Source organism: Eucyclogobius newberryi, unplaced genomic scaffold (genome assembly GCF_026437365.1).
Source record: "Eucyclogobius newberryi isolate DKJ021-1_F unplaced genomic scaffold, fEucNew1.0.hap1 SCAF_1, whole genome shotgun sequence".
NCBI lineage: Eukaryota > Metazoa > Chordata > Actinopteri > Gobiiformes > Gobiidae > Eucyclogobius > Eucyclogobius newberryi.
The window spans coordinates 16,414,572-16,439,377 of record NW_027315723.1 but is presented as its reverse complement, the minus strand read 5'-3'; the positions used below and the strand labels follow the sequence as shown (position 1 = coordinate 16,439,377).

Below are 24,806 nucleotides of genomic sequence, written 5' to 3'. Positions count from 1 at the left end.
AAGATGTCTTGTTACACATGTTCTTGGATATTATTTAAATGATTGGTGAACTCCATGAACACCATGGCTGTAGCCTTTGACCAATAAAGCTAAATTAGAGAAGACACTAGTTCTAAACCAGGATCAAACCCAGGCTAAGCCAAAACTAGACCAGGAATGAGCCAGAGGTAACTAGGAATAAAACCGACTAAACCAGAACTAAATCCATGAATAAGTCAGGACTAAACTGAGACTAGGGTCGAATCAGGAATGAACATAGGACTGACACAAGTTAATCAATTAGTCAATTAATTTGGACAAAGCTAGAATGACATCAAATAGATAAAGGCAACATTTAAAATGAGTGTGTTTCAACAACTCACTTTGTCTGTAAATTTACTGCAAAATTATGTTCTTAAATGGAGTCAGTGTAGCTTTATATGGGTCAAATTGACTAAAAATCTGAAATCTACGTACATTTTGTGTTCTTAACAACTAATCAATTAACTGGTTGATTAATCAATAAGCAAAATATTGGTTTGTTGCAGCTCTAGAACCCAACTAACTCAAGACTGACCTCTGAACCAAAGCACTAAACCTGGACTTAATCTGGACTAAACCAGTCTTGTATTAAACCCAGACCAGACCAGCATCGAAAGTAGGACTAAACCCAGACAAACCCTGGACATAATACAGGACATAAAGCTTGATCTAAACCAGAACTAAAGCAGGACTACATTACCTTTTGCTTTCAGATCTCGTTGTTGAAGCAGTCCCTTGAGCTCCAGCTGTCTCAGTCACAGGCTGCGCTGCAACAACTACAATCTCAGTTCAGCCAGGAGAGGGAGCTCCTCACACAGCAACTCAAAGGTAAGTGGACAATATATGATATCTATTATCATTTGTCCTTAAAACAAGGGTTAAACCAGGATCAAAACATAAACAGCTCAAAAGACAAAGATTAACCCTCCAAAACGGACCAAAGCTTGGTTCGATTGGGGACCAAAGTTGCAACATTGTGTAACAAACTTTTCAGTAATTATAATTAAATGAGTCCATAACCTGCTCCTGTTACTTTCACATCTTTCTGCACATTTGTCCTGTTACTAATGTTACTAATCTCACACATAAGTTTGTTTTGATCCTGGGCCTCATGTGTGACTCAGCGTGGCTCATTTCATGAACACTTCTTGTTTTTTTTCACCTTCCTGTTGATTTGTGTTTCAATTCTGACAAATCGCACCAGAGTTCGATTCAATCGGACCGTGACCAAACTTTCAAACGTTCACAATGACCCAAATCAATGGAAGCAGCCAGGTAAACAAATTCTGATTTGAATTGTGAATTGTGAATGCACCCTGTCTAAAAAAGGACTAAACCAAAGATTGATGAGAACTGAAACTGAAATTGATGTAACACCTAATCAGGTCCAAAGCAAGACTTACAAAGACAAACCAGGATTCAATTCACATCTAAACCAGCCTAAACAAAGATCCAACCCAACATGATCAAAGTAGGTCTATAGACTAGAACTCCATAAGAGTTATATTGTAGATCTTTGCCAAAAAATAAACCAGGTAAATTTTGAATGTTAATTTCCAACATGTTTCTTATATTTGCACATAAATTGCTGGATGTTCTTTAGTGTACATGTTGTTTTGTTTCTCAGAGATGCAAAGGGAGCACCAGAGAAGAGAGCATCGTTTACAAGAGGCTCACTGCTGCGCTCTCAGTACGATGGAGGAGGCCCGGCAGCACCAGATCAGGGTAAAACACATTCAGGCATTCAAACAGATTTCACATACAATCTTCTATGGTGTTCTTTGCAAAGAAAAACTGAAAATATGTTTAGCCAAATGAAGGTTTTGATACTGTGTTGATTAGTCACAAGAGGTCCATCGCAACAAAATGTTTCAAACATTATTAATTAGGACTAGGTTTTGATTTGAAGTTGTCAGATGTTACTTATTGTATTTAAACCTCTTCCAAGTATTCCAGGGCAATTTGTTCAAGATTCTTCAAATCACAATTACTTTGAGCATATATACCCAAGTGATCTCATTATGTTTTATTTGTACAGTTTGTTCTGTTGCTAATTTAAAAAGAAAAAAAAGATCTATAAGATAAGATATAAGATATATTTTACAATCCAAAATGTCTTCAATTCATATTTTAAAGTTGCAATATGAAACTTTTATGGTGAAGGAGTTGCCACCTGCTTGTCTCGTGGAGATGTTATGTCTTTGCCAGGAGTGTTGGCATTAAACTGATCTGTATAGCATTTAATGAATGACTAGTGTGGTGGCGGCCCGTCCAGAAGAAGTGTCTAGTGCAAACATGTATATTTATGTATCCACACAGGCGTTAGAAGAGCGTCTCAAGCAGGAGCAGAGGGAGGAGGTGCACGCTCTGAAGGAGGCCCACAGACGGACCCTGGACATCCTCAGACAACAGTCCGACCAGGAGCTGCAGACACTGAGATTTGAGCTGGAGGACGAGGGCAAGGCCAAACTGGGTGAGGATTCATCTAATACATTATTACCATTACATCATTGCATTTGAATTGCTTTGAAGCTAGAGCAAGAATTCAATACATTTTCCATTTCATTCTTACTTCTTTTCTCACATGTCTGTCTCAAGCTGTAAAAGTTGCACTGTGTAACTTTTCTTCTGCATTCACCCTGCCTGACCGGCCAGTCCCTTCTACATTATGTTCAAATTCAGAAGGGTCTGGAATCGGACACTAGAGTGGCGTGAAAAAAACTCCTAAATTGGGATGGTCCAACCACAGCCGCTAATTTACAGCACGAGTCTCTCAAAAGCTCAAAGACATCTCCTCTTAATATTGTAAGAAACATTCATAACATAATCATATCATTTACGTCAGATTTATAGTTTTATAGTTTCCCCATTTCACTGTCCTCAATGTTATTTTCGTTTCCTTTTTTCCTCATAAGTCTCCATGCTTGTTTGGATACTAACGAACCATGGGTTTCTCTGATTGGTTAATTGGCCTGTCAATCATGCCCATTGGAAATTGGGAAGCAGGATGTAGCGTATATTAGTCTCGTTTCCTCCTCACACGGTGGCACCAATATGTAACGTATATTCTATGGGACTTGCCATTACATTGTGGACATAACTTGTGTAAGATTCATCACAGGGGTTGTTTGTGTCATTTGTCATTGACCTCTGCGTTATCAGAGGGTTTTGCTTTGTTCTACAACAGTGACTTCACAAAAACACCCTAAATTTAAAGGCGTAATGGCCCAAATCTGAGTCTTATTTCCTCGTGGCGTGGACTGCCGATTAGTCCTGCCACGTATCAATCATAGAACGCACCTACCGCTCACCTGCAGCCGCGTGCGGCTCGTCCCCTGGAGAGCAGCACGTTTCCCTGTGTCTAAGCGCATGGATCTATCATAATATAGTTCCCTCAGTGTACAGGACAATATTAAGACGGAGGAAGACAGTTCGGGCGAGAGATGCGATGCAATCAGTCGCGTTAATGAACAAACGCACGTGTGTGTTGTATCAGTCCGCACGGGGGAGTGCGCATGCGCACTTCCACCTGAGTTCTCAAATCGCCGAAAAATCGTCCATTACTCCTTTAATACATGAAAGATTGATAAGCTTAATGGCATATCGTGGAACATTTCAGCCTAAACATGGAGACAAGCAGAAAAACTCTTCACCAGAAAAGTTAACATTGTGCACCTTTAGAAGAGAGTTTTTTAATTTGTTGTTTCACGGATTTTCCTTGATATTTTTAAAAGGGGAGGACGGAATAAAAATAAAATATTATTTTCCCATTATCAAATCACATTTCTACCTTCCAAAAGTCAGAGTTAAATTCAAAAATATTTTTTTATTCTAAATCATTTTCTTGGATTCTTAGAGGCCCTACTCCCACCTCTCTACATTATCTACATAATTATAGTTATCAATGCAAGACATTGAAAATAACTCTTATTATACTGCGGTGTACAAAAATACCTTCTCAGAAAATGAATCATCCCGTAACCAAACAAATCGGTTTGATCAACTTTATTGAGTCTTGACAGGAACACAAAGTGTGTTATGAATGAAAATGTCTTTGTCAATGTCAGTGATTTGATCCAATGGCGCAGTAATTTTTCCCACGCTCGAGTCGTGGACGTACAGCTCAGATCATCGGGACAAATAGCGTCCTTACAATTTGATTAGAAGAGAACGTGTGACTCCAGACGAGCTGGACATGAGGAGGACTTGTGCTACTTAAATGGCAGCGACAAAATTATTCTGATATAATCGGTCAAGACACGTAGTCTTCATTTCCTCGTTCGAACACAAGCTCAATGAATGGGAGCGAGCCAAAGCCACGCCCCCCCATGTTAATCTACCGGTCGATCTCATGGATCTATGGTCAAGCCTTGAGACACGAGAGTTTTAGAGCTCTGACGTTCAGACGAACTCAGGGTAGTGCAGAAATGGTCAGAGGTCGGAGATGCTGGTGCAGAATACATTTTTATTTTTATTGAGGCCAAAAAAGACTGCGAAAAATCCGCGAAAACAAAAAAATATATATATATTTTTTTAGAATCTCCGTTTTTGACGTCGGCGGGCTCGCGAAACAACTTATTAAAAACTCTTGCCTTAATATAAAAGAAAAATGCACTATCTCTCCCCTCTCTCATTATTCTGCAATTTCAGCAACACCCTCATGCTCCATCCACACCACAGCAGCAGAACCATCAGCATCTTCATCTCCTCCTCTTCACCATTCACCTAACCCACCATACATTTCTTATTAATTTCCATTTCCCTTGTCAGTAGTTCTAATGTTATGACTAATTTATGTGTTTCTACCAATTTAGTTTGGTTTTCTCTTTGTTTAGCGTCTCTTCGTGCCGAGCTGAACCACATTCACGCGACGGCCATCGAACATATAAAACAAATACACCTCAAAGAAAACACTGTGGCCAAACGCGAGCTGGAGAAGGCCATCGAGCACAGCAGACAACAGGTTACAACAGTTGACATTATTGTTTCTTCATATGGTATAAGAACTGACCAAGGAAAGTCTAATAGTGTTGAACCTGACACTTTAAGGTTTTTTCAACCTACCGGTATTCTCCTGCAGTGTCAATGTTAGTAATCAATATGATTGATTTGATTCTTGAACTCCCCACACAGATTCTATTAGTCACATCTGCCCTGAGTCAGACTAAGTGTTAAGTCCAGTTCATACTTCATAAGAAGTTTGTTCTTGCACCCTAAGGCCAACACACACCAAAGCGTGGTGCACCACAGTGCTTAAAAAGGTGCTTCAAACAGGAGTTTTATCTGCAGATACTGACAAAAGGAGCAGGTTCTTTCTCTGCCTCTACTGCAGTTCTCGTACCTCTCAGGTTTACAGCTCCATCTGTCGGTCTCAGAGCAGAGATCTCACCGCTGATGGAAAGAAGCCATGTCTTTTTTAGCCATGGCACCACATCCCTGTTCAACTAATTCAGCAATGTGCCCGGGGTGTGCAAAACTGTGGTCAGGAAGGACCAGTGAACTTACAGGAATCTGTTTTAACAGGCCTAATTTCCAACTATCTGGGTGTCACTCACCCGCAAACATAGTCCGGGCTCTTGAAAGCTTTGAGGGCTTGTTTGGTGCAGAAGGACGAGGAAGCTTAGATGTAAATGTTCGCCAAAAATGTTTGTGGCAAGTTGACGCTGCTTTTAAGTGTGGTTAGCAACTAACCGCTGTAGAAAAGGATCAAAGCCCATAACTTCTGTCTTCTTGATGTTTCAACCCTTACTAATAGCCCATTAAAGGACTGAATAGGCATCTCGGTAGATACAATAGGGTAAGTTTCGGTTGTAACAAACAACAAACTCGTTCCACTTCAGGAAGGTTCTGCCCAATGGGCTGGACTTACCACAGAATAGTATAAATATCTGAGTTCTCGACCTAAACTCTCTTATTGACAATGACTCTTGGATGAGAGTCGAAACGTCTAATTTTTTCCATAGAGTCCAGATGACTACAACTGAAGCTTTTTCTACAACCCTTTTCATTGTTATCATGACTACAGTATTTTCCGGACTATAAGTCGCACCGGAGTATGAAATCCGGTTGTAAGTTGCACCAGCCAAAACATGCATAATAAAGAAGAAAACATATATAAGTCGCACTGGAGTATGAAATCCGGTTGCAAGTGTGAAGATAACAAATAATATCACCTATACTTATACTCTGGAGCGACTTATAAGTATATAAGTATAACTGTAAGTTTAAGTCGCACCCCGGCCAAAACTATGAAATGGTGCGACTTATAGTCCGGAAAATACAGTATCTAACAGCGGAGAAAGGCAATAGCATGAGGTGACTTCTTCAAATTGGCCAAAGTCCCATGACTGAGCCCCATGGATAATCATTTTGTGACCATTAAACACATATATTGTCGGCACATTATTTGTAATCTCAAAGCCTGTAAAATTCTTCACTGTTCTCCCAAGTCTTCATGAATTAGTTTGCCCTACTTAGTCTGCTGTTTGGTGGCCCATTTACTTCTCTAATGATTGTAATTATAATCTTGACACTGTTGCTCCACAGGGGGGAGCACCTCAGCTATTAAGTTTATTTTTATGAACAACAATTGCATTCAAAACCTCTGAATCCGCTTCTCTCACACAGACTAACATCATGTGAAACAAGAGGGACGACCTGACATGAAAAGTTCATATCATCGGTCTCCTGTTTAGTGGAACTATTTAATTTGCCCCTGTCAAATAGAAATATGCATAAGAAACAAACACCGAGAGGGAACAACTAAACAGACAAATTATAAGTATAGCTAAATCCTCTAAAACCAGATCTGGCACATATTACCGGGCCTATCTGTCTCACTTACACTAATTATTTGTATATATGTCCATTTTAAAATTAATTGCAAATGTGATTGTTTTTTTGTTTCTTATAAATGTCCATTGTTATTTGAGCCCGGTCCTTGGCAGTTGCTTTTCTCCCTGTTGCCAAAAAGTACATTCCAAATGTATCCATTTGTTGTTTCCATTGCAGAGCGTTTATGACCCAGACATAGTTATAAATACAATTGGGATGTTAATTACAATAATTTGCAGTGCTTTATTAATCTCAGTCCAATATGAACAATCCCAAAATCATATGGTAATGACGTGTAAGCCTTTTTTCTCCAGTAACTTGTATTTCCCTGTGAGCATGATGTTATAAAATACATACACAAATATAATCTTTTTTCAACAGAATTCTTTCCAAACAGGATATTTTGCAAATTGTCCAATGTTTCATTTTGGTTCAGGAACAGGAGCTTTTGATACGTCTCTCAGAACTCCAGTCTGAGGTGTGTTCCCGTAGCAACCGCATCACGGACCTGGACCACGAGATCCACTCTTTAAATGAGACGATCAACACTTTGACCCGAGAGCTCGAGCACAAGGGCAAGGAGCTGCTGAGGGTGCGCAGCGAGGCCAACCACCAGATCAGGTAACGAATAGACCCTTTCAGTTTGTCATCCATTCATTTAGTCTGGTTTAACAGGAGAGTAGAATACAAATCTTTATTTGTAGTAAAAACATATAGGAAATATACCTCCTTACCATAATAGTTTTCTACTGCATCTACAGATCTATAAAATCTTTCATAATTGTCAAAATTGGCTAAAATACCACTTTCAGGTTGTAGAACGTATTTTCAGTGGCGACAGTAACTCAGTTGTTAGAGCAGTTAGATTCAATCACAGCTCCCTCAGGTGAATACTGTCATTGTGTCCCCGCCACTTGTCTTGTTACACTGGTGTGTATGAATGTGTGTGTGAATAGGTGAGCGGTTCATTGATGTAAAGTACTTTAGGTTTCTTCAACCTATTTTGACCTTTTTGGAGATTTTGACCTTTTATTTTTTATTTTACAGAAGACTTCAACACTGCACATTTAAAGTAGCTCATTTAAATTTAATGCTGGTTTATTAAAAATGTATGATGGTTTACATTTGAATCCATCCACCATAGCCATCCTAATCCTGACAGCCTGATGTACAGAGGATGCAAACCAAAAGATTTGAAAAATATTTTGGGTGTTTTCACTGTGTGTATCTTTTTGCTCAGATCCCATGAGCATGACCTGACAAAGAGACACGATCGTGACCTGGGGGAGATCAGTGCTGCCCACCACAGAGAGGCTCAGTGTATGTTAGCAGACTTCAACAAGGCCCAAGAGTTGCTCAAAGACAAGATTTCTGCTCTTCAAATACTGTATGTACTAAAGGAAAGGCTCCTCTTACAATAAAACCAATGGCACTTGTAATGATACGTGTTGTTTTTAGGTTGGAGGGGACAGAGGAGAAGTTGAGGAACAGAGAGAGCAGACCTGAAGACCTCCACGTGATCGCTGAGCTCAGGGAGATGGTGACAGAGAGAGAGGCGCTGGTCAAGAAGCTGGTGGTGCGTTCAAAGTACTCTTAGGTCAAAATCAAAGCCACATTCAATTGGATTCATCAATAACGCATAAGAATAGCTTTGATATCGCCAAAGAATAGAGATGGCAATACACGATATACACTGCGTTCCAAATTATTATGCAAATTATATTTTTCTTTGACTTAGCCAAATACTCAATATAAATGACAGTCATCATCATTTTGAAGTCATCAACCTTTAGAGTAAAATTCAAATGTTATTGAACAAACCTCCAAATTATTACGCCCAACAGTTTCAGAGTTACAAAAGCTATTTCAACGACGGGAGCTCCACAATTCTTCCATCCTTTGAACTTGTGAGTTTGTGGAGAGTTTCTGCTTGAATTTCTGCAGGATTTCAGAATAGCCTTCCAGAGCTGCTGTTTGGATGTGCCTAGATCTTTCCCTTGAGGATGCTCCAAAGCTTCTCAATAGGGTTGAGGTCAGGGGAGGATGGGGGCCACACCATGAGTTTCTCTTCTGTTATGCCCATTCTTGCGGCATGAGAATGTGCATTGTCATGCATGAAGATCATTTTGATACAATGGAAGAATAAACAAACACACGTGTGTGTTGTATCGGTCCACACGGGGGAGTGCGCATGCGCACTTCCGCCTGCGTTCTCAAATCGCCGAAAAATCGTCCATTGCACCTTTAAGGGTGGCCTCTGGAGGATCCTACACCTTTGAATCAACTACAAATTTCTTAATAGTACAATGATCACGTTTAAGTTATCGTGAAATCTCTAAGGTTTTCATACCCTGTCCAACTCATTCAACTATGTCACGCTTTTTGGCACTTGAGAGATCCTTTTTCTTTCCCATATTGCTTGAAAATGGTGCTTAATAATGTGGAACGTCCTTCTTAATGTTGCCCAGTAGTTTGGACTTACCATGCAACTCAGTTTCACAGGTGTCTGAGATTGATTTCACTGACCTCTGAGATCTCGGAGACACAATACCATCCATGAGTTTCACTGGGACAAACAAAAAAATACCTTTATGACTCAATTTGCATAATGATTTGGAACACGCTGTATGTGGGTTATACATTGTTATCCGACCAGTTAATATTTTTCCAATCCGGTGAGATTGTTAGGCTTAGATTTAGCTCACAGAATACTACACACATTCTAATGGTTCTTAATATAAAGAGAAAATGAATAGAAAGTAGAACCCTAAATAATGAAAGTAGCAAAACAATTGTTTTTATATTTAATGCAGTTCTTTGCTCAAACAGACAAACCGACTCCTGTGGATTTAATCAATCACAGTAAAGAGCAAACTTTCAGAACTTAAGTTACCTCTTAATGGAAATGTAAAACAGTAGAATCATAATAAAAAAAATAATTGTTTCAAAGGCAGAAGAAAACTTGTTTGGACTTAATAGTTGTATGAGGGTGAAAAGTAGTCAAACAGCAGGAGAAGAGCAGGTCCATTGTGGCTGCAGTCACCACATCAAAAGCAGTTCTAAGCTGGGTCTTGATCAAGACTAAACCAGGACCAGAGGAAGACCGAACCAGATCTACAGCAGGACCAAACCAAGATGGGTTGGTTTAATCTGCTAATCATGGAAACACTTTACCTAAACCCTGTCATAAAGTCTAAACAGTTTTGAGCCACTTTTAATGTATTGAATTTTGTTTTGTTTCAGGACGATAAAAAGTTCTACCAGCTGGAGCTGGTGAACAGAGAAACGGGTTTTGGAAAGGTGTTTAATGCGAGTGCTAATGTGGGAGTGATAAACCCGCTCATCAAGGTGAACGGGGGCCAGCAGTACTCCAAGGCATGTACTACACACACACTGCTGTGCACGGGCAGTTTGGAACTGATTTGAGTTTTTTATATGATTTTTGTCTATTCTTGAAACATGCTTTTACAATTATTCATTCAATTATACCATGTGGTATACAAATTACAATCAAAAGGATCTTAACATCCAGGCTTAATTTCTGTAAGCATAAATACATTTGAATTTATATTTATACTTCTAAAATTCTTACAGCTATCCTTTAGGAATTGTAACAATTGGACAATAACCTTGACATGCCTCACTAAAAAACTATAAAAATGTCCCAAACTGCCCTAAACTGCACCATTCACTTCTTTATATGCTTCCACTTTGTAAATGTGCTTCTCAGCTTGTCTTGGTTTGTTCAGGTTTTTATGATGATTACAAAACGAGTGACTTGTGGCTGCTTGCAAATGTCTATAGCATCTCCCCCATTTATTATTATGATTTCTTATTCATCTCTGTTCGGTTTTCACTGTATTTTCATTTCTAAAAGTACCATTCTTACCACCATGTTTTCCATACACAGTATTTCACTCACTCAATCACAAAAACTGCTTGATAAAATTAACAAAAGTATTTTCTTGAGCTTTGATTTGCCAAAACCGTGTCAATATACATATTATTATATTAAAATTATTAAAATTATAGTAGCATTTTAATAGTGGTCACTAGACGTCTGCTCCTTGTTTTGATTGAAACCGAATGTCAACACTTTTTGATCCTGGTTTTAAAGTATTGTATAAATGCTAATTATTATTTTAAGGACATTTTATTTGTAATTGTTGAAGATTGTGCTACATTTTTTTCCAATAAAGATATATACTCAAGAAATATCTATTAAACTGTTAGCTATAAACTTTTATGAAGGTTTAAGAGAATACCAAGTAGGTTCGGCATGACATCTACAGAGCACAAGACTGGCACAATTATCTGGTTTCTTATTTTTGTTTTAAACGTGTTGCTTGTGCATTTGGCTCACCACGTTTCCCTATTTCAACAAATTACAACTTAAATCTGTGAATCAGACCTAAAGGGTCATCTGTATGTGTGTAGCTAAACTCCGTCGTCCAATCAGAGCAGCTCCTCAGCCTCTCTAGCCAGTCGGCTCTGGCCTTCTGTTCCGCGCAGGCGGGACAGGAAGTGCGCTGGTCCCTGCCGCGAATCAGGAAGCGCCCTCCTTTCTCCATCCCCGTCACGCCATTCCCAGTCTCCGCCCATCCTCATGCAACTTCACTCAGCATCACTCTGCCCCTGGAGGACTGCAAAAGGTGAGGAGCAAACTAGAACTAAACCAGCTCTAAACTACTAGGTCTAAACTAGGTAAAACAGATCTAAAACAGGCCTACACAAGGTCTAAACCAGAACTAACCCCTGTGAAAGCAGGTATGGTAGAGGACTAAACCAAGGTCTCAACTCTGATTTGATCAGAAGGTTTTGAGAAGTTAGGTTAAGTGTCTTCAGTTGTACCCTTGGGTCAAACATGGGCACAATGAATGAAAACAGACATAATGGATGAGAGCTATCATTTGTGCCAAGTGAACGTATTTAAAAAAAAAAAATTATATCTTTTGGTCCTGCATTTTGACACAACCGGTCTTAGGCCTGATGACGAGGACTGGAACAGAGTTCAGGGGTGAAAGCCTAGTCTGAACTTGGACTACAGCAGGACTTAATCAGAATCCCGGGCTGCAGGAAGAACCAGTACTAAAACTGGTTTAAATTAAGACTAATAGAGGATTAACCCAGGATCAAACTAGAACTTAAGTAGAAATTAACCAAGACTACCGGTAGGATCTAAAGTTAAACCAATAGTACAGTAAGACTAAATTTAATCAGAACTAATCAACACTGACCTAAACATTTGTATAACTAAAGACTAAACCAGGTATAAATCCAGACTAAATCAGGTCAAGGAGGAGCCAGGTCTAAGCATGGACTAAACCAAAACTATTTCTGTAGTTCACCTGTTGGTACCTGCTTTCGTTGCATCCTCACTCCTCATTTCACTTGTTTATTTTTGTTGTTTTATTTATTTTTAGGACAAATGCTTGTGAATCTGTTCTTTATGCATTGTGGACTAAGCTCAAACCTTACCCAAGTCTAAATATCACTATTTAGATTAATATTGGTGGCTATTTTAATCCCAAAAAATCCAGAAAGACACTTGTGTGCACAAAATTTAGACTTCCAAAAAGCTTGAAATCAAATTCTTCCTAAACAAACTTCTTTTTGTAAGTACAACTTAAACCAACTTTGGCAACTATTGGTAACTTAATTATATAAAAATGTAATGTTTCAGCTGATTGCACATGCTAATTTGAAATTAATTTGTTTATATTGGCTTTTTTTTAGAACAGTATATTCAAAAAGATGAAATAATGTTTATTTTGCACTAGTGTAAGCGCCATTTTATATGGTTTGATATTTTACATTCTTAATTTTATGTTATTCATAATAACTCATTTGTGTTTTATTTAAAAGAAGTTTGCATGTGTGTGAATGTCCTGGACGCTTGGGGGCGCACTACTGTTACCTCTCATGTAAAACAGGTGAAGAAGTTTTGTTGTAAAACTGTTAATAGAGATGGCTGGAGCAGCACAGTCGTTTTACCGTGCTGCGACTACACCAGTGGTCCTAAAACAGGCTCATGCAGTCATTATTTTCCGAAGAGGTTAAAACGAAGGAACAAAGAACTAGGATTAGCCTCTACAACTAGATTGATTGATTTCAAGCTATTGTTCGTGTTGAGAATATTTGACTGTAAAACTATTTTTCATTCATATCTGACAATTATATTGAATTTATTTTATATCTTACCATACCCTGTTTCCTTTTAGCCTTCCTGAAGCTAACGATGCTAACAGCATGAAGTCCGAGGTCCTGGCGCTGGAGCCGGTTCAGACCAGTCCAAACCAGCTTGACTCCTCCTACTTCACCTTCTGATCGACCGCAAAAAAATCTCACAATACAGTCAAAAAATATGCAGCACAGTGAGTCCAGAGGAGGGAGAGGAGCATGGGAATATTTATGTTTATTTTGTACTTATTTTTCTTCTCAAGACCCTAATAATATCACACTATTATTCATTATAATGGTGGTTTACAGCTACGGTTACGTAATCATATTTCAAAAGGAACTAATTAACTAATAGTATTATTAGTTCCATATAGGTGGAGATGTTCATAACAATATACTAGAATGATAAAAAATATCACAAATATTATTAAAAAAAATCCTAAATAGGGTTAGAATAGAAATATGTAGTTTCTGGTACTCTAGATAACACCATTACATTTTATTTGTACACAAAATAATCTATATTTTTATTCAAGTGTTTACATAATATGAATTTTATTTCTTCAATATTGGCTCAAAAACAAAACAAAAAAATAGTGTATTGAACTGGTGTTCATATACCGTAGTCTCACGTCTGTCCAAAGACAGCAATAGTATTTTACCTCATGTGTGACACCAGCAGAGCGCCTGACTTCGCCCTCTGGCCCCTGCGCTGCCTGTGTACAGAAAATACATGTCTAAAGTGGTTTCTCTCCAAGGTGCGCTTGATTCACTGCCCCAGTCGTCTGTGAACCAAGCGCTCCTTCAGATTTTTACTATTGGAGTATTTATAATGTTCTAAGCTGTTTTTCTAAGGTCAATGCCAAGTTACTCAAACGTGCACAAATTTGGTTTTTCACAGAATGTTAAGCTAAAATTGTGCATATTTTTGGTAGACCATAGAGCATGTAAAAACAGGATCACTTGAATCAAACAAACACACATTTATTATCGTCCAATTTATTTTACTATTTCAAAGTTGTACACGATGCATGGTCTTGGTCAGCTAAGGTTAAGGTTGATCTAAAACAAAAGTGCTTTAAAAAGTGATTTATTTGAAATATTGAGGCTTGTCTTCCATACATTTTGCCGTCTCCCTGAAATAATTGTAGACAAGTCTATGTTGTTTTTGTAAAAATGGTCTTCAGGGATTGAAAGGAGCCACTTAATATCAAGGTCAGGGGTTGATTCTTGCACCGTATTGGCATTGCATACTGCTCTTGTGCTCTTGAGCAAGACATCTCACCCACCTTGCCCCTTTATATTTGTAATGGTGATTGAATAATGTTTATTTTACTAATCATATTAATTTTCAATCAATGTTAAAGAAAAATATAGGCATTTTAAATAACACTTTTTATTTTATTTTGAGGTTTTAATATTTTTTAAGATTCCAAGTCTGTGTAATATACAATTTACTAAATTCCTGACTCTTACATGCCTTAATTAATTGTAGTGGTGATGGTGAGTTACTTCTGTAGTAGTCGTAGGCAGTTGCCCTGGGCACTCCCTGGACAGAAATGTGACTGCCTGTAACCTCTTGACTACCATTAGTTACATAGTCAAACTATAACATTCAGACAATTCATTTGGGTGAAGACAGTATGCAAGACCAATAATAGGAATAAAACTGCACATTTCTTAATAAATGGGTGTTAATTTTTAGTCAAAACAATACAGCTACATCTTTGTTATTTAAAGGTGTACTCCGGGGGAGGGGATTTGGATTACATCACCTGAAATGTTCAACAATATATATATATATATATATATATATATATATATATATATATATATATATATATAATAGAATTGTTGCTTAGACTGGTGGCATTACTTGGTTGTTGCTATGGCACTAGCACTCTGAAAAAGAGAGGCTGCATCTCAGTGGGACTTTCCTGGTTAATCAAAGGTCAATAAATAAATTGTGACAGACCCTCCCCCAGAAGGGTTATATATGCACCTTTAAAATTAAAACCTTTTTACTTAATCATATGTAGAAATATATAACAGAGGATTATTTCTGAGAGACAGCTTCTCATCAAGACCTCAGCCCAAGGAACTCTGTACAATCCACTCAATGAGCACACTTTTCACAAAATATAGTTTTTATTGCCAAATTTTAATTAAAAATATTTGCTTCTGCTACTACTTCAGCTTCTTCATACAATGGTGCCTGTATTACACTTGGAAACAGAGAAATCTTCCATGCATAATCTTTGAATTTGCACATTTCCCAACTTTTTACCCCAATTTCAAAATAAAGCTAAAGCTACAGCTATAGTGAATGTCTGAGATGGTTTCAGTTGTAAATAGTCGTTTATTTTGAAGGATCCGTTCCTCCGTGCACACTGTGAACAATAATCCACGTTTTATGACATGTAATAATATCATCTGGACGATGCAGGTTGAACTTAACTTTATTCATTTTAATAGCTTTAGTCAAATAAATCGTCTTATTTAAAAGTTTTTCAGGTAAACCTTTCAAAGGGCAGAATTGCAATAGAAAAAGGGAAAATGTTAGTGTTTTTACGTCCATTAATGTGAAATAATATTTATTTAAAAGTTGCACATTCAAAGTGACTTGATCTGTATTTAAATGTATGTCAGCCTATGTATTGTATGTTGATGTATTACTTGTACATGTATGTTAAAGTTGATCAAATATTCAGTGGAGTTATAAGGGGCTAAAGCCATAGACAGTAAAAGAAAATGCCTGGGTCAGTTGTCAGTCAGGTGGGTTGAAGTGTTTTGTTGCGCGTAAACACAACTAAATTATTTGGTAATCAAACTGGCTACCATCCGGTTCAAGGGCGAACGCTTAATGCCTCCCACTAACCCACTTTTCACTCTTCTCTTCCTGTCTATGGCTAAAATGGATACTCTGCTATTGTTCTTTAATGTACATAAAGGTAACTGCAGGCTGATGAGTGGCTACTTGCCAAACATACTTAATCATTTATTAATCAAAGTCTTAGTTTGCACATATTCACTTGCCTTTTTTTTACCGTTTTCACACATGTGGCCAAAATATTATTAACTATATTTGAATAATGTCTGATTTGAAAGACTATTAATTGTTGAGTTGCTAATTCTCAAAGACATTCCAATACATCACATTATATTGACTGTTGCATGATCACTTTTACACAGATATACTACAATAGTGCCATAAAAATGTCTTTTTTATTTTTTTCCCAATTTAATCTATTTATTTTCACTGTGGTTGTTTGTCGATCAGGGCTATATTTGTCCTGTAAAATGTGTGTCTTTGTCATTTTTGAGTTTATGTAAACCAATTATAACAATATTTATTTATATTTCTGTTGTATGGTATGAAACAGTAAAATTATAATTGTGAGATTTCACTTGTCCTCGTTTTTGACAGCGTACAATGTTTTTAAAATTTTAAATATGCTCAAAATTATACAGAAAGTGCAATATACTAACGACACAAAAACACTATCAGTGTAGTAGTTCATATATAAAGTGACCTATTTTGCCAAGTCAATGTAGTAGTAGTGATTTTAAATAAATGTAAATAGTGGTAAATGTTCTAGTAAGAGTAAGAGAAGTGTATTTGTAGCTGCACAGTAATAGTAGTTACAGCACTTGCAGCAGAAATTTGAAGCGGAACATTATTAGTTTGAATATAAATGATTGATCAACTCTGTTTTGTAGTAGTACAAGTTGAGCTTCAGTTTAGTTATAAGTGTAGCAGGGTTTTAATAGCTTAATACATTAATCATAAAGTGTCCGAAGTGTGCGCTGCCATTATGTATAATTCTAGAAATGACGCTCTTGACAGTAAATCATTTCTACACAGACAAAGCCGTTTTCAAGGTGCCCTGAGATTTGTTTGTGCACATGAACATTTTACACAAAGCAACCTTTAGAACTTTTTTTTAGCAGAAGTACTTTTTTTTATAGTTCTCTCTTGAAACGAAAAGGGTTCTTGCTTAACTGCAAATGCAAATCACATCAAGAGAGGGTCAGCAGCAGTCAGAAGTAAAAGGGAGTAACTAGGGCAACTTTATTGTTAACAGCATTAAATAATTTAATCGATTACATTGGATTTAGATTTAGGCATGCAGTTTTATTTTATGGACTTAGACGTACAATTTAAAACAAATGGTGCAATCTAGACAAACTTGAAGAAAAATAAAATCACAATATTTAGTGTGAAGTCTATATTTTTATCATACAGTATTTTCATCTGTGTTGTAATAATGCAGTTTGCAGTGCATAAACACATTTCTTTACGACACAATATAATTTACAGACAATTATACAGGGATTGAAAACCATGCAAATCAATCAGTATTTAATTTGAAATGATGTGAACAAACAAAAATGAAATTCAATTGCTGTTTTTTGTATGTTTGTTGTTTGTTTAACACTTGAGTAATATATTATCTGTTAATTTTGAAGGTTTTTGAAATACACATAGGTAGATGAGAATAATAGAAGCTGACGCTTCCCACGTGGGCCTTTACAACCAATGGCAATTTTAAAAATAACCACTAGAGGGCCTCAGTGCTTGTCAAAATGTCATGCTGAATTTAGCATTGTTCCAGAAGACTGAATGACAGTAAAGCACTTGTATTTATTTATTTAGAGACACAAACCTAATCTGGTTTTCTTCCGGTTGTGGTGCATTTTCTTGCTTTCTTGGTACGTTTCAAAGTATGGCATTAAACTTATTTATCATGCATTTATTAAATCACATGAATTTGGTTTCTTCTTTTTAATAAATTAGCATTTTTGAGATCATGTCAAGTACCTCGCCTCTCCACAGATCTGACTTTTCATTGGGCCTGGTGGTGTCACCTGCTTGTCTCCATTGAGATAGGTACTATTAATGCCACATTTCAGGCAAAGCAATAACATCTCCATGGAGGTGGTGGACCCGCTACCTGAAAACTTTTTTTTTTTTTCAAAACAGAACTTGTTTTTTTCTGCAGCAGTCCAAAATTATTCATCACTTTTTAAACGCATTTCTTGCATCCTAATTTTTCACAGCGCTGAGTTCATGAGCACTTTCACAACGTTCAGGGGTCAAAATGAAGGTAAAGCTAACAACAACTAACATGCTAGCAGCCCACCAGCCTTCTTGGTCATAAAACCACTTTATAATTAGATGCAGACGGGACACAGTGGTCTCATTTTGACCCTAAGAGCTGCTTTTACAAAATATCCATACTGGGGCAAAACAAATACATACAGATACAGCCATTTTAAGTTAAACTTTTTTTTAGCCCCAGTTTTGCAAATGGTAGCACTGCTATAATTTTCCTGCAAATATTATCATTTGAAACTAGAGGAAGCACACTTTCAAAACAAAGAAGATGCATTGTTTCCTCTGTTCTTGTCTGAACAGGCCCATGTTACAGATGTGAATAATGAGACTCGTGTCCAAATATTTAGCTTTATCTGACACTGATTCTATATTTAGCCCCTCTCTTCAGTGGGCTTCATAAGAAGGTGAATTCCAGTCCTGTCTTTTAATTCTTTCTTCCTTTGTCTCAGAAAAAGCAAAAGTTAATATCAAGTTTTTTCAAGTTTGACTTGAAAAACGTTTTGAGTCAATTCTACGGCAAGAGTAGTTTTAATGCAGTAAATTGCTTTGTTTACATAGCCTGCTTTTTGTAGGCTTAATTCTAATGAAGTGATAAGTTTGTGTTCATTCTCATGGTCTTTTCTTGTAATACCGGACTTTGAATAACCTACTGTTTGTTTGTTTGTTTGTTTGTTTGTTTTTTACACTCCTTAAGTACCAAATACTTTTCAGTCCTAGTTTTTATTATATTTTAATGAAGTAGTGCAACAATGAAGCTTATCCACAATAAAAATGATTAACAGTTTGTGTTTTGTGAATCCCAAATTTAGACCAATCTAAACAATAGGCTACCCACCTTTTCCCCATTGAGAGGTTACGTGTAACAGTAGCAAATAATTAGCACGTAGCATTGGCGTGTGTGTTTCAGCTGCTGAGGAGGACGATGATGTAAATGAGCAGGAGGCAGATGAGGATCAGGGTGAAGTTTACAAACAGCTCCTGCAGGTTCCTCTTGGCCTGTGGGTTCACCTCAATTTGAGACGCCCTCCGGATCGCAGACTTGGTCATGTGCTGCACTCTCTCCATGGCAACAGGAATTGGGTCTGGTCTCTGGTCTGGACTTGGGTTTGGACTCTGGTTGGTCTCTGGTCTCCTCTTGGGGTTTGACTCTGGTCTAGACTCTGGGCAAAACCAGGATTTGGTTTAGGTCAAGACTAAAGTAGAAATGTACACAGTGGAAAAAAGAGTTAAAATAATATGTGCACAACGTAGCTTTTCTTGTCTCCATTGAAATGATATTGCTTTGCCTGGAATGTCCCACCGTATGGCATTATACGTATCTGTCTCTAGATAGTTAAAACACCTGTAAATGAATGAACCTTTGAATTTGTTTTATTTTATTTATTTATTTGTCCTATATTCAATCAATCTTTGGGTCTTTCTTTCAAGCTAAATTATTTGTTCACCACTAAGATACCGGTATATATATTTATGTGTTATGTGTACCATGGTGACACACAGTACATCAAACATTACCAGAAATATTTCTGAAATGGGTTGCCAGATCAAATGTTTTCAGGTCAGCTTTCTGCCTCTCTAGTTTTTAGCACATGCACTGTGTACAAGAGCCGTGTCCTACATAACACATCATGAGACTACAACATCTTTACAAATGTGATTTTCAAGCTTTTTTTTATGAATAATATAAAAAAAAAATCTTCTTTCTTCTACTTACTTTATCTAATAATTTCCTGATCAGCAATTATTGCTATACAAGACAATCTTGAGGGGGAATATATTGGAAATGTTGTAATATTGCAATTTTAATTTTGTAGCTTGGAAATAATTGATGCCAATTTTTCTCTGTATTTGTTGCCCTTACTTGCCCCTCAGACCTTTCTGTCCCTGACTTGACCCAGTCCATCTCTTTTGGCCTTTGAGCGACTTATCTTTTAGCTTAGCACCACTGTTACCGGGAGTCTATAGGTCTGCAGTGTACATAGCTGGCATTTCTTTGCCAAATTTAACTCCCCTGAACACGACGGCGGCAGCCCTTGTTAATGTCCAACAGCTTGTTTCAGTTGTCAACACTTACAACTCTGTTTAAGCCTTACAAGGTCTCTTCTGATGCTCTGATTGGCCAGTTGAGTGGAAAGCCACGACGTGATTGGCTGAGTGGTGCTTGAGGACAGCTGGAAAGGATAAGGCAGGGGTTGGTCATTAAAAAAATTACAAGGGGTTTGTTGACATGTTAAAAATGTGCTCTTTAAATATGAGCATGTTAGCGCCAACTACATGTCACTCCTGGCATGTGTAACTGTTTTGACAGAATCTAAAAAGGTCAGAGGAATTTTACTTGGATTACAGTAACTTTGGGTTTTACATTTCTAGGCCTTGTCATTGAAGCTTTTTTATTAGTAAAGAAAAACAAAAAGGTGATGGGTAAAAATACAAATATTGTGTGGATCAGGGCCGTCTTAAGGTATTAGTAGGCCCCGGGCGGAGATCCTGGAGGCCCCCCTCAAACATGTTTTATACGGCTTATAGTGGCTGTATAAAGCTGTATTTTTATCCGTGCAGCGCGATGTTAGCATACTAGCCATTGTTGTTCTGTCATTAGTTTTACTGTGGCAGCAAAACTCCACTCTGGCTCTGAAATGTGTAAAACAATAACAATGCAGTCATACATAGTGATAGACAGAATATATAAACGTGAATAATTAGGTTGTTATGAATGCGTTGGGAAAGTCAAGATTTACTGTTAAATGAAGAAAAGACTCGTGATTAGTACTACTACTAATAAGCAGCATTTGTAAATCTGACACTCACTAGCATGAACGTCAGCGCACGTCACCGCTCGGGTCACCGCTCTGTAGACTGCCCTGGTGTGGACATTAAGTTTGAAAAAAAAAACTGCAATACTTTCCATTAATCATTTTTGGAGAAATAATTGCAGATGTGTTGCCATAGATTTTAAATGGGATATGTAAAATGTGTTCCCAACTTTCCTAGGACTGTTAATCACACAGTACTCAAGAAAATGAGTACTGGTATATGTTATTTATTACTATTCATCTATCACTATAGATATTAGCTTTGAAAACCTAGAACTGGTTGAGACCACGTCTAGTCCTGGTTGAGACCTGGTTTTGCCTTTCTTCAGACCAGTTTTACAACTTGTTTAGTCTTGGTTTAGTCATAGTTTCCCTGTGGTATTGACCTGCTTTAGTCCTGGTTTGGTCCTTGTTTAATTTATTATTTGAGTTGCTGGATTTAGTTCTGGTGTTATCATTTAATTTCTTACTATGATTTACAGGTTTTAGTGTTGCTAAAAAGTGGCTATTTAAGCTTTGCATTGATTTGTGATCCGTTGTTCGATGCCTTTCCTCTCCTTTGCTTGTCACAGTATGTCCTTCTAATCTTCTTGATTTGATGTTACACCTGACACTTGTTCCAGATGCCATTCCGTATGTCCTCTTTTGTTGTTTTGCAGTTGTGTACACGAACTGAATACTGCAGAGATGGATGAATGGAAAATAAGCATCACACTTTTGAACACTCTTGAACTGAAAGGACAAGATGCCACCCATAGCTCAAAGTTTATCAGCAAACGTCAACACCATGGAGCCGCACGTACAGCGGTGAGAGAGCGGCGATAACCGGGGGAAAACCAATCTACATTTTTATAAGGCAGAATCTGCACATGGTTTCAAGACTGTTATCTTGGTTTAGTCGTAATTTAATTCTGCTTTATGTCTCTTGTATGTGGTCCTAGTCCTAATGTGATCAAATTATGAGAAGTTATATCATGTACAACAAAATCCACAGTATTATATTCATACAAATATATACACATGGGTTTTGAAATGATTAGTCCCGGTTTAGTCCTGGTTTAGTCCTGATTTAGTCCTGGTTTAGTCCTGGTTTAGTCCTGATTTAGTCCTGGTTTAGTCCTGATTTAGTCCTGGTTTAGTCCTGATTTAGTCCTGGTTTAGTCCTGATTTAGTCCTGATTTAGTCCTGGTTTAGTCCTGATTTAGTCCTGGTTTAGTCCTGGTTTTGCCCTGGTTTAGTCCCGGTTTAGGGTTCTAGTCCCAATCATGAGAGGGCCAATGACAAGAATGAATCCAGATTTACTTTAAACTTGGTACGTACTATTAAATCGCAGTCTTAGATTAGACAAGTTTACTATTTTAAATGTACTATTTTTTTCATTTTTGCCTTTTTCACTGTAATATACTTAAGGAACCTTATTAGTCAATATCCAGAAGAAAATATTGTATTATTTTAGAGACATTTAATAAATATTCTTGAGCTTCAGGCTGCAGAGAGTGGAAAAAAACAGTTTCTCTCAAATCCCATGGCCTTATCATGTGCTCTGGTCTAGTGCAGAAACAACTATTTATTCCTATGGGAGAATCAGACAAGTTTCCATTCCCAGGCTTTTCCTCTAGCTCATAATGCATTAATACTAATGCTTTGCAAAGTGTTTACTTGTCCTGGTTTAGACCTAGTTTAGACCTGACCTTGATCTTGTTTAGTCCTGGTTTAAGCCTAGCCTTGATCTAGACCCGGTTGAGTCCTGGTTTAGACATGGTTCATTTATTATTTTAGTTGTTGGATTTCTTCTTATTAATTCCTGTTTTAATCTATGTTTTTCTAGTTTTAAGTCTTGCCTTCGTCTGGTTTTGTCCTAGTCACAGTTAAAGTTCTTGGATCTAGTTTTATTCTAAATGAAACTTTGAACTTTTGTTGACCTTGTTTGTCCTGATTAAGCCTCTCTTTTTCCCTGGCTTACTTCTTATTCCTTATTTGGTGATGAATGCATTTTTCAGAGCTTGACTTTGATTTAGCACAATTTTTATCTCATTTAGTTTTAGCCAAACACCAAAAACTGCATGTTGTTCAAAATATAACCAATAGTAACCTTTACTAATTGTTGATTTTGTGAATTTTAAAAGTAATGAAATGCTTACCTTCAGATGTAGCGAGAACTAGGTACAGTTGTGGATAGAAATGTAAGAAATGCAGCTCCTTCTTTGAGATGTGAGCAAATGGTTGGAGAGAAAGAGAGAGAGACGAGGGAAGGAGAGAGGATGGGGCTGTCCCTGGTTTATTTCTCTCAGGCTACATCCAGAGAGAGAGGGGAATCCTTAGCTGACCATAACATGTTGCTTATCATGTTAATAATGTCTATAAATGCTATTACAGGTGAGGTACCAATTTAGTTATCAATCAACAGTTGGATACCTCGTCTTTTAAATTATTACCAAAAAAAAGGAGTTTGAACGTAGCATATTCTTATTATATTCTTACAAAACAAGACTTGGAATGGTTTGATTTTACAGTGACTTTTGGTGTATTTCTTTGGCGGTGTGTTGAAGGTTGTGTTTAGCTTTTTAATTTGTTCAGTCAACAGTCAAACATTCAATCAGTGATGTTTAACATGAAAAATAAGATGTGCTCCTCCAAAGTTTGAACTCTGCTCCAAGCCACAGCTTTTATTGCCGGAGGATCGGTTGTGGACCTGAGGATTCAAAACACTCAAGCTGATCATTGACTATTTGAAATGATTGGATCACGACTGGATTTAAATTTCATTCATTGTCCTTCCCTAAAGGCCTACAACCATTGAAGTTGTATGAAGTACATTAGTAAGAGTAGAAAGGGTCTGGTTGCACTGTGGTTAGATATGTGTCTCTATTGTTTTGATTATCCAGGCACATCTATGAACAGCTGATAGCATCTATAAATATATATACGCCGAAAGTAATCTATAAATAATACAAATTTAACTGTGGGTCGCTGTGGTGACAATAGAGAAGATACCACTCCAGGCTTGTATTGTCAAGAGCATTGCCACCGTGCTATTAGTAAAGAATATTGTTGAGCTTTCAAATGAAGGACCATTTTTGTACTGTTTTGGTGCACTCTGGATCTTTTGTGGTGTGGTGTTTGTGCTATGACCTCCATCTAAATCCATTGTAGTGTGCCTCAGTTGCTCATGGGCACTGTCTAATTGAATCATTTGAATGAGAAGATCGGATCAAGGAATCACTTCAAGTCTTAACATATTCTCTCTTCTTACATTCTTGTCATGGATTGAGGCACGACCTAATTTAGTTTTGTTTTGAGTTCTGCCATGTCATTCTCTAGTCTCAACCCCTTGTCACACTATGATGTCATGTCTGATAAAGCCTACAGGGCAAAAAATCCCTAAAAACACAATCTAATCTGGGCCTAGTGGATCTCATGGCAGCGTCTGACACAAGTGTAGATCGCTGTATACTTTTACATACTATTAAATAAAATAAAGAACTGAAGAAGAGCTTTGCCATGATCAAATGGTGTGCACAGGTAAAATCACGGTCTCTGACAGACCGATCTTTTCATAAAGACAATGCAAGAAACACATTATTATACCATAGCAGGAGGAGGGGAGGCATAATGCCATGTGCTCAGTAAAAAACAGATTGAGCAAGTTTAAGTAGAACAAGGTCTTGAAGATTAACTTGTATACTAAAGATAAGGATATTATCATTCATTTCAATTCAAAATAACAATTCAGAGACACGTCGAGTTATGTGACAAGTACATGCATGACCTTGACGTCAGGAGACAAGGCTTGGACTTTCAAAGATACGCTGGTGATACATCATTTTATATGGCTGTGT

General features: G+C 37.4%; 2 protein-coding genes across 4 annotated transcripts in view; one reads left to right on the top strand and one right to left on the bottom strand.

Annotated features, from left to right (window-relative positions):
* The window catches only part of fam184aa (family with sequence similarity 184 member Aa), a 59,081-nt gene extending 45,738 nt beyond the window's left edge, over nt 1–13,343 (top strand). Inside the window, exons 15-23 of the mRNA XM_072439675.1 lie at nt 735–849; nt 1,649–1,746; nt 2,341–2,494; nt 4,857–4,984; nt 7,292–7,476; nt 8,096–8,242; nt 8,314–8,431; nt 10,099–10,237; nt 13,093–13,343. Of these exons, the coding sequence (XP_072295776.1) occupies nt 735–849; nt 1,649–1,746; nt 2,341–2,494; nt 4,857–4,984; nt 7,292–7,476; nt 8,096–8,242; nt 8,314–8,431; nt 10,099–10,237; nt 13,093–13,100 (1,092 nt within the window). The 3' untranslated portion in view covers nt 13,101–13,343. The remainder of the gene's footprint in view (nt 1–734; nt 850–1,648; nt 1,747–2,340; nt 2,495–4,856; nt 4,985–7,291; nt 7,477–8,095; nt 8,243–8,313; nt 8,432–10,098; nt 10,238–13,092) is intronic.
* Nucleotides 13,344–18,453: 5,110 nt separating this feature from the next.
* Nucleotides 18,454–23,226, bottom strand: pln2 (phospholamban 2). 3 transcript variants are annotated; one of them, XM_072439650.1, is made up of 3 exons: nt 23,109–23,226; nt 20,229–20,325; nt 18,454–19,314 (listed from the first exon to the last, which is right to left on the bottom strand). In XM_072439650.1, exon 3 carries the CDS (start codon nt 19,217–19,219, stop codon nt 19,058–19,060), a length of 162 nt encoding a protein of 53 aa, XP_072295751.1. In that variant the 5' UTR covers nt 19,220–19,314; nt 20,229–20,325; nt 23,109–23,226; the 3' UTR covers nt 18,454–19,057. The 3 variants fall into 3 exon arrangements, with proteins under 3 accessions (XP_072295751.1, XP_072295760.1, XP_072295742.1); XM_072439659.1 differs by having other exon boundaries at nt 20,248–20,325; XM_072439641.1 differs by lacking the exon at nt 23,109–23,226 and having other exon boundaries at nt 20,229–20,372.
* Nucleotides 23,227–24,806: the final 1,580 nt, after the last annotated feature.

Bases quoted from the DNA above. Each gene is read 5' to 3' on its own strand.
- pln2 (XM_072439650.1), bottom strand. From the start codon at position 19,219: ATGGAGAGAGTGCAGCACATGACCAAGTCTGCGATCCGGAGGGCGTCT.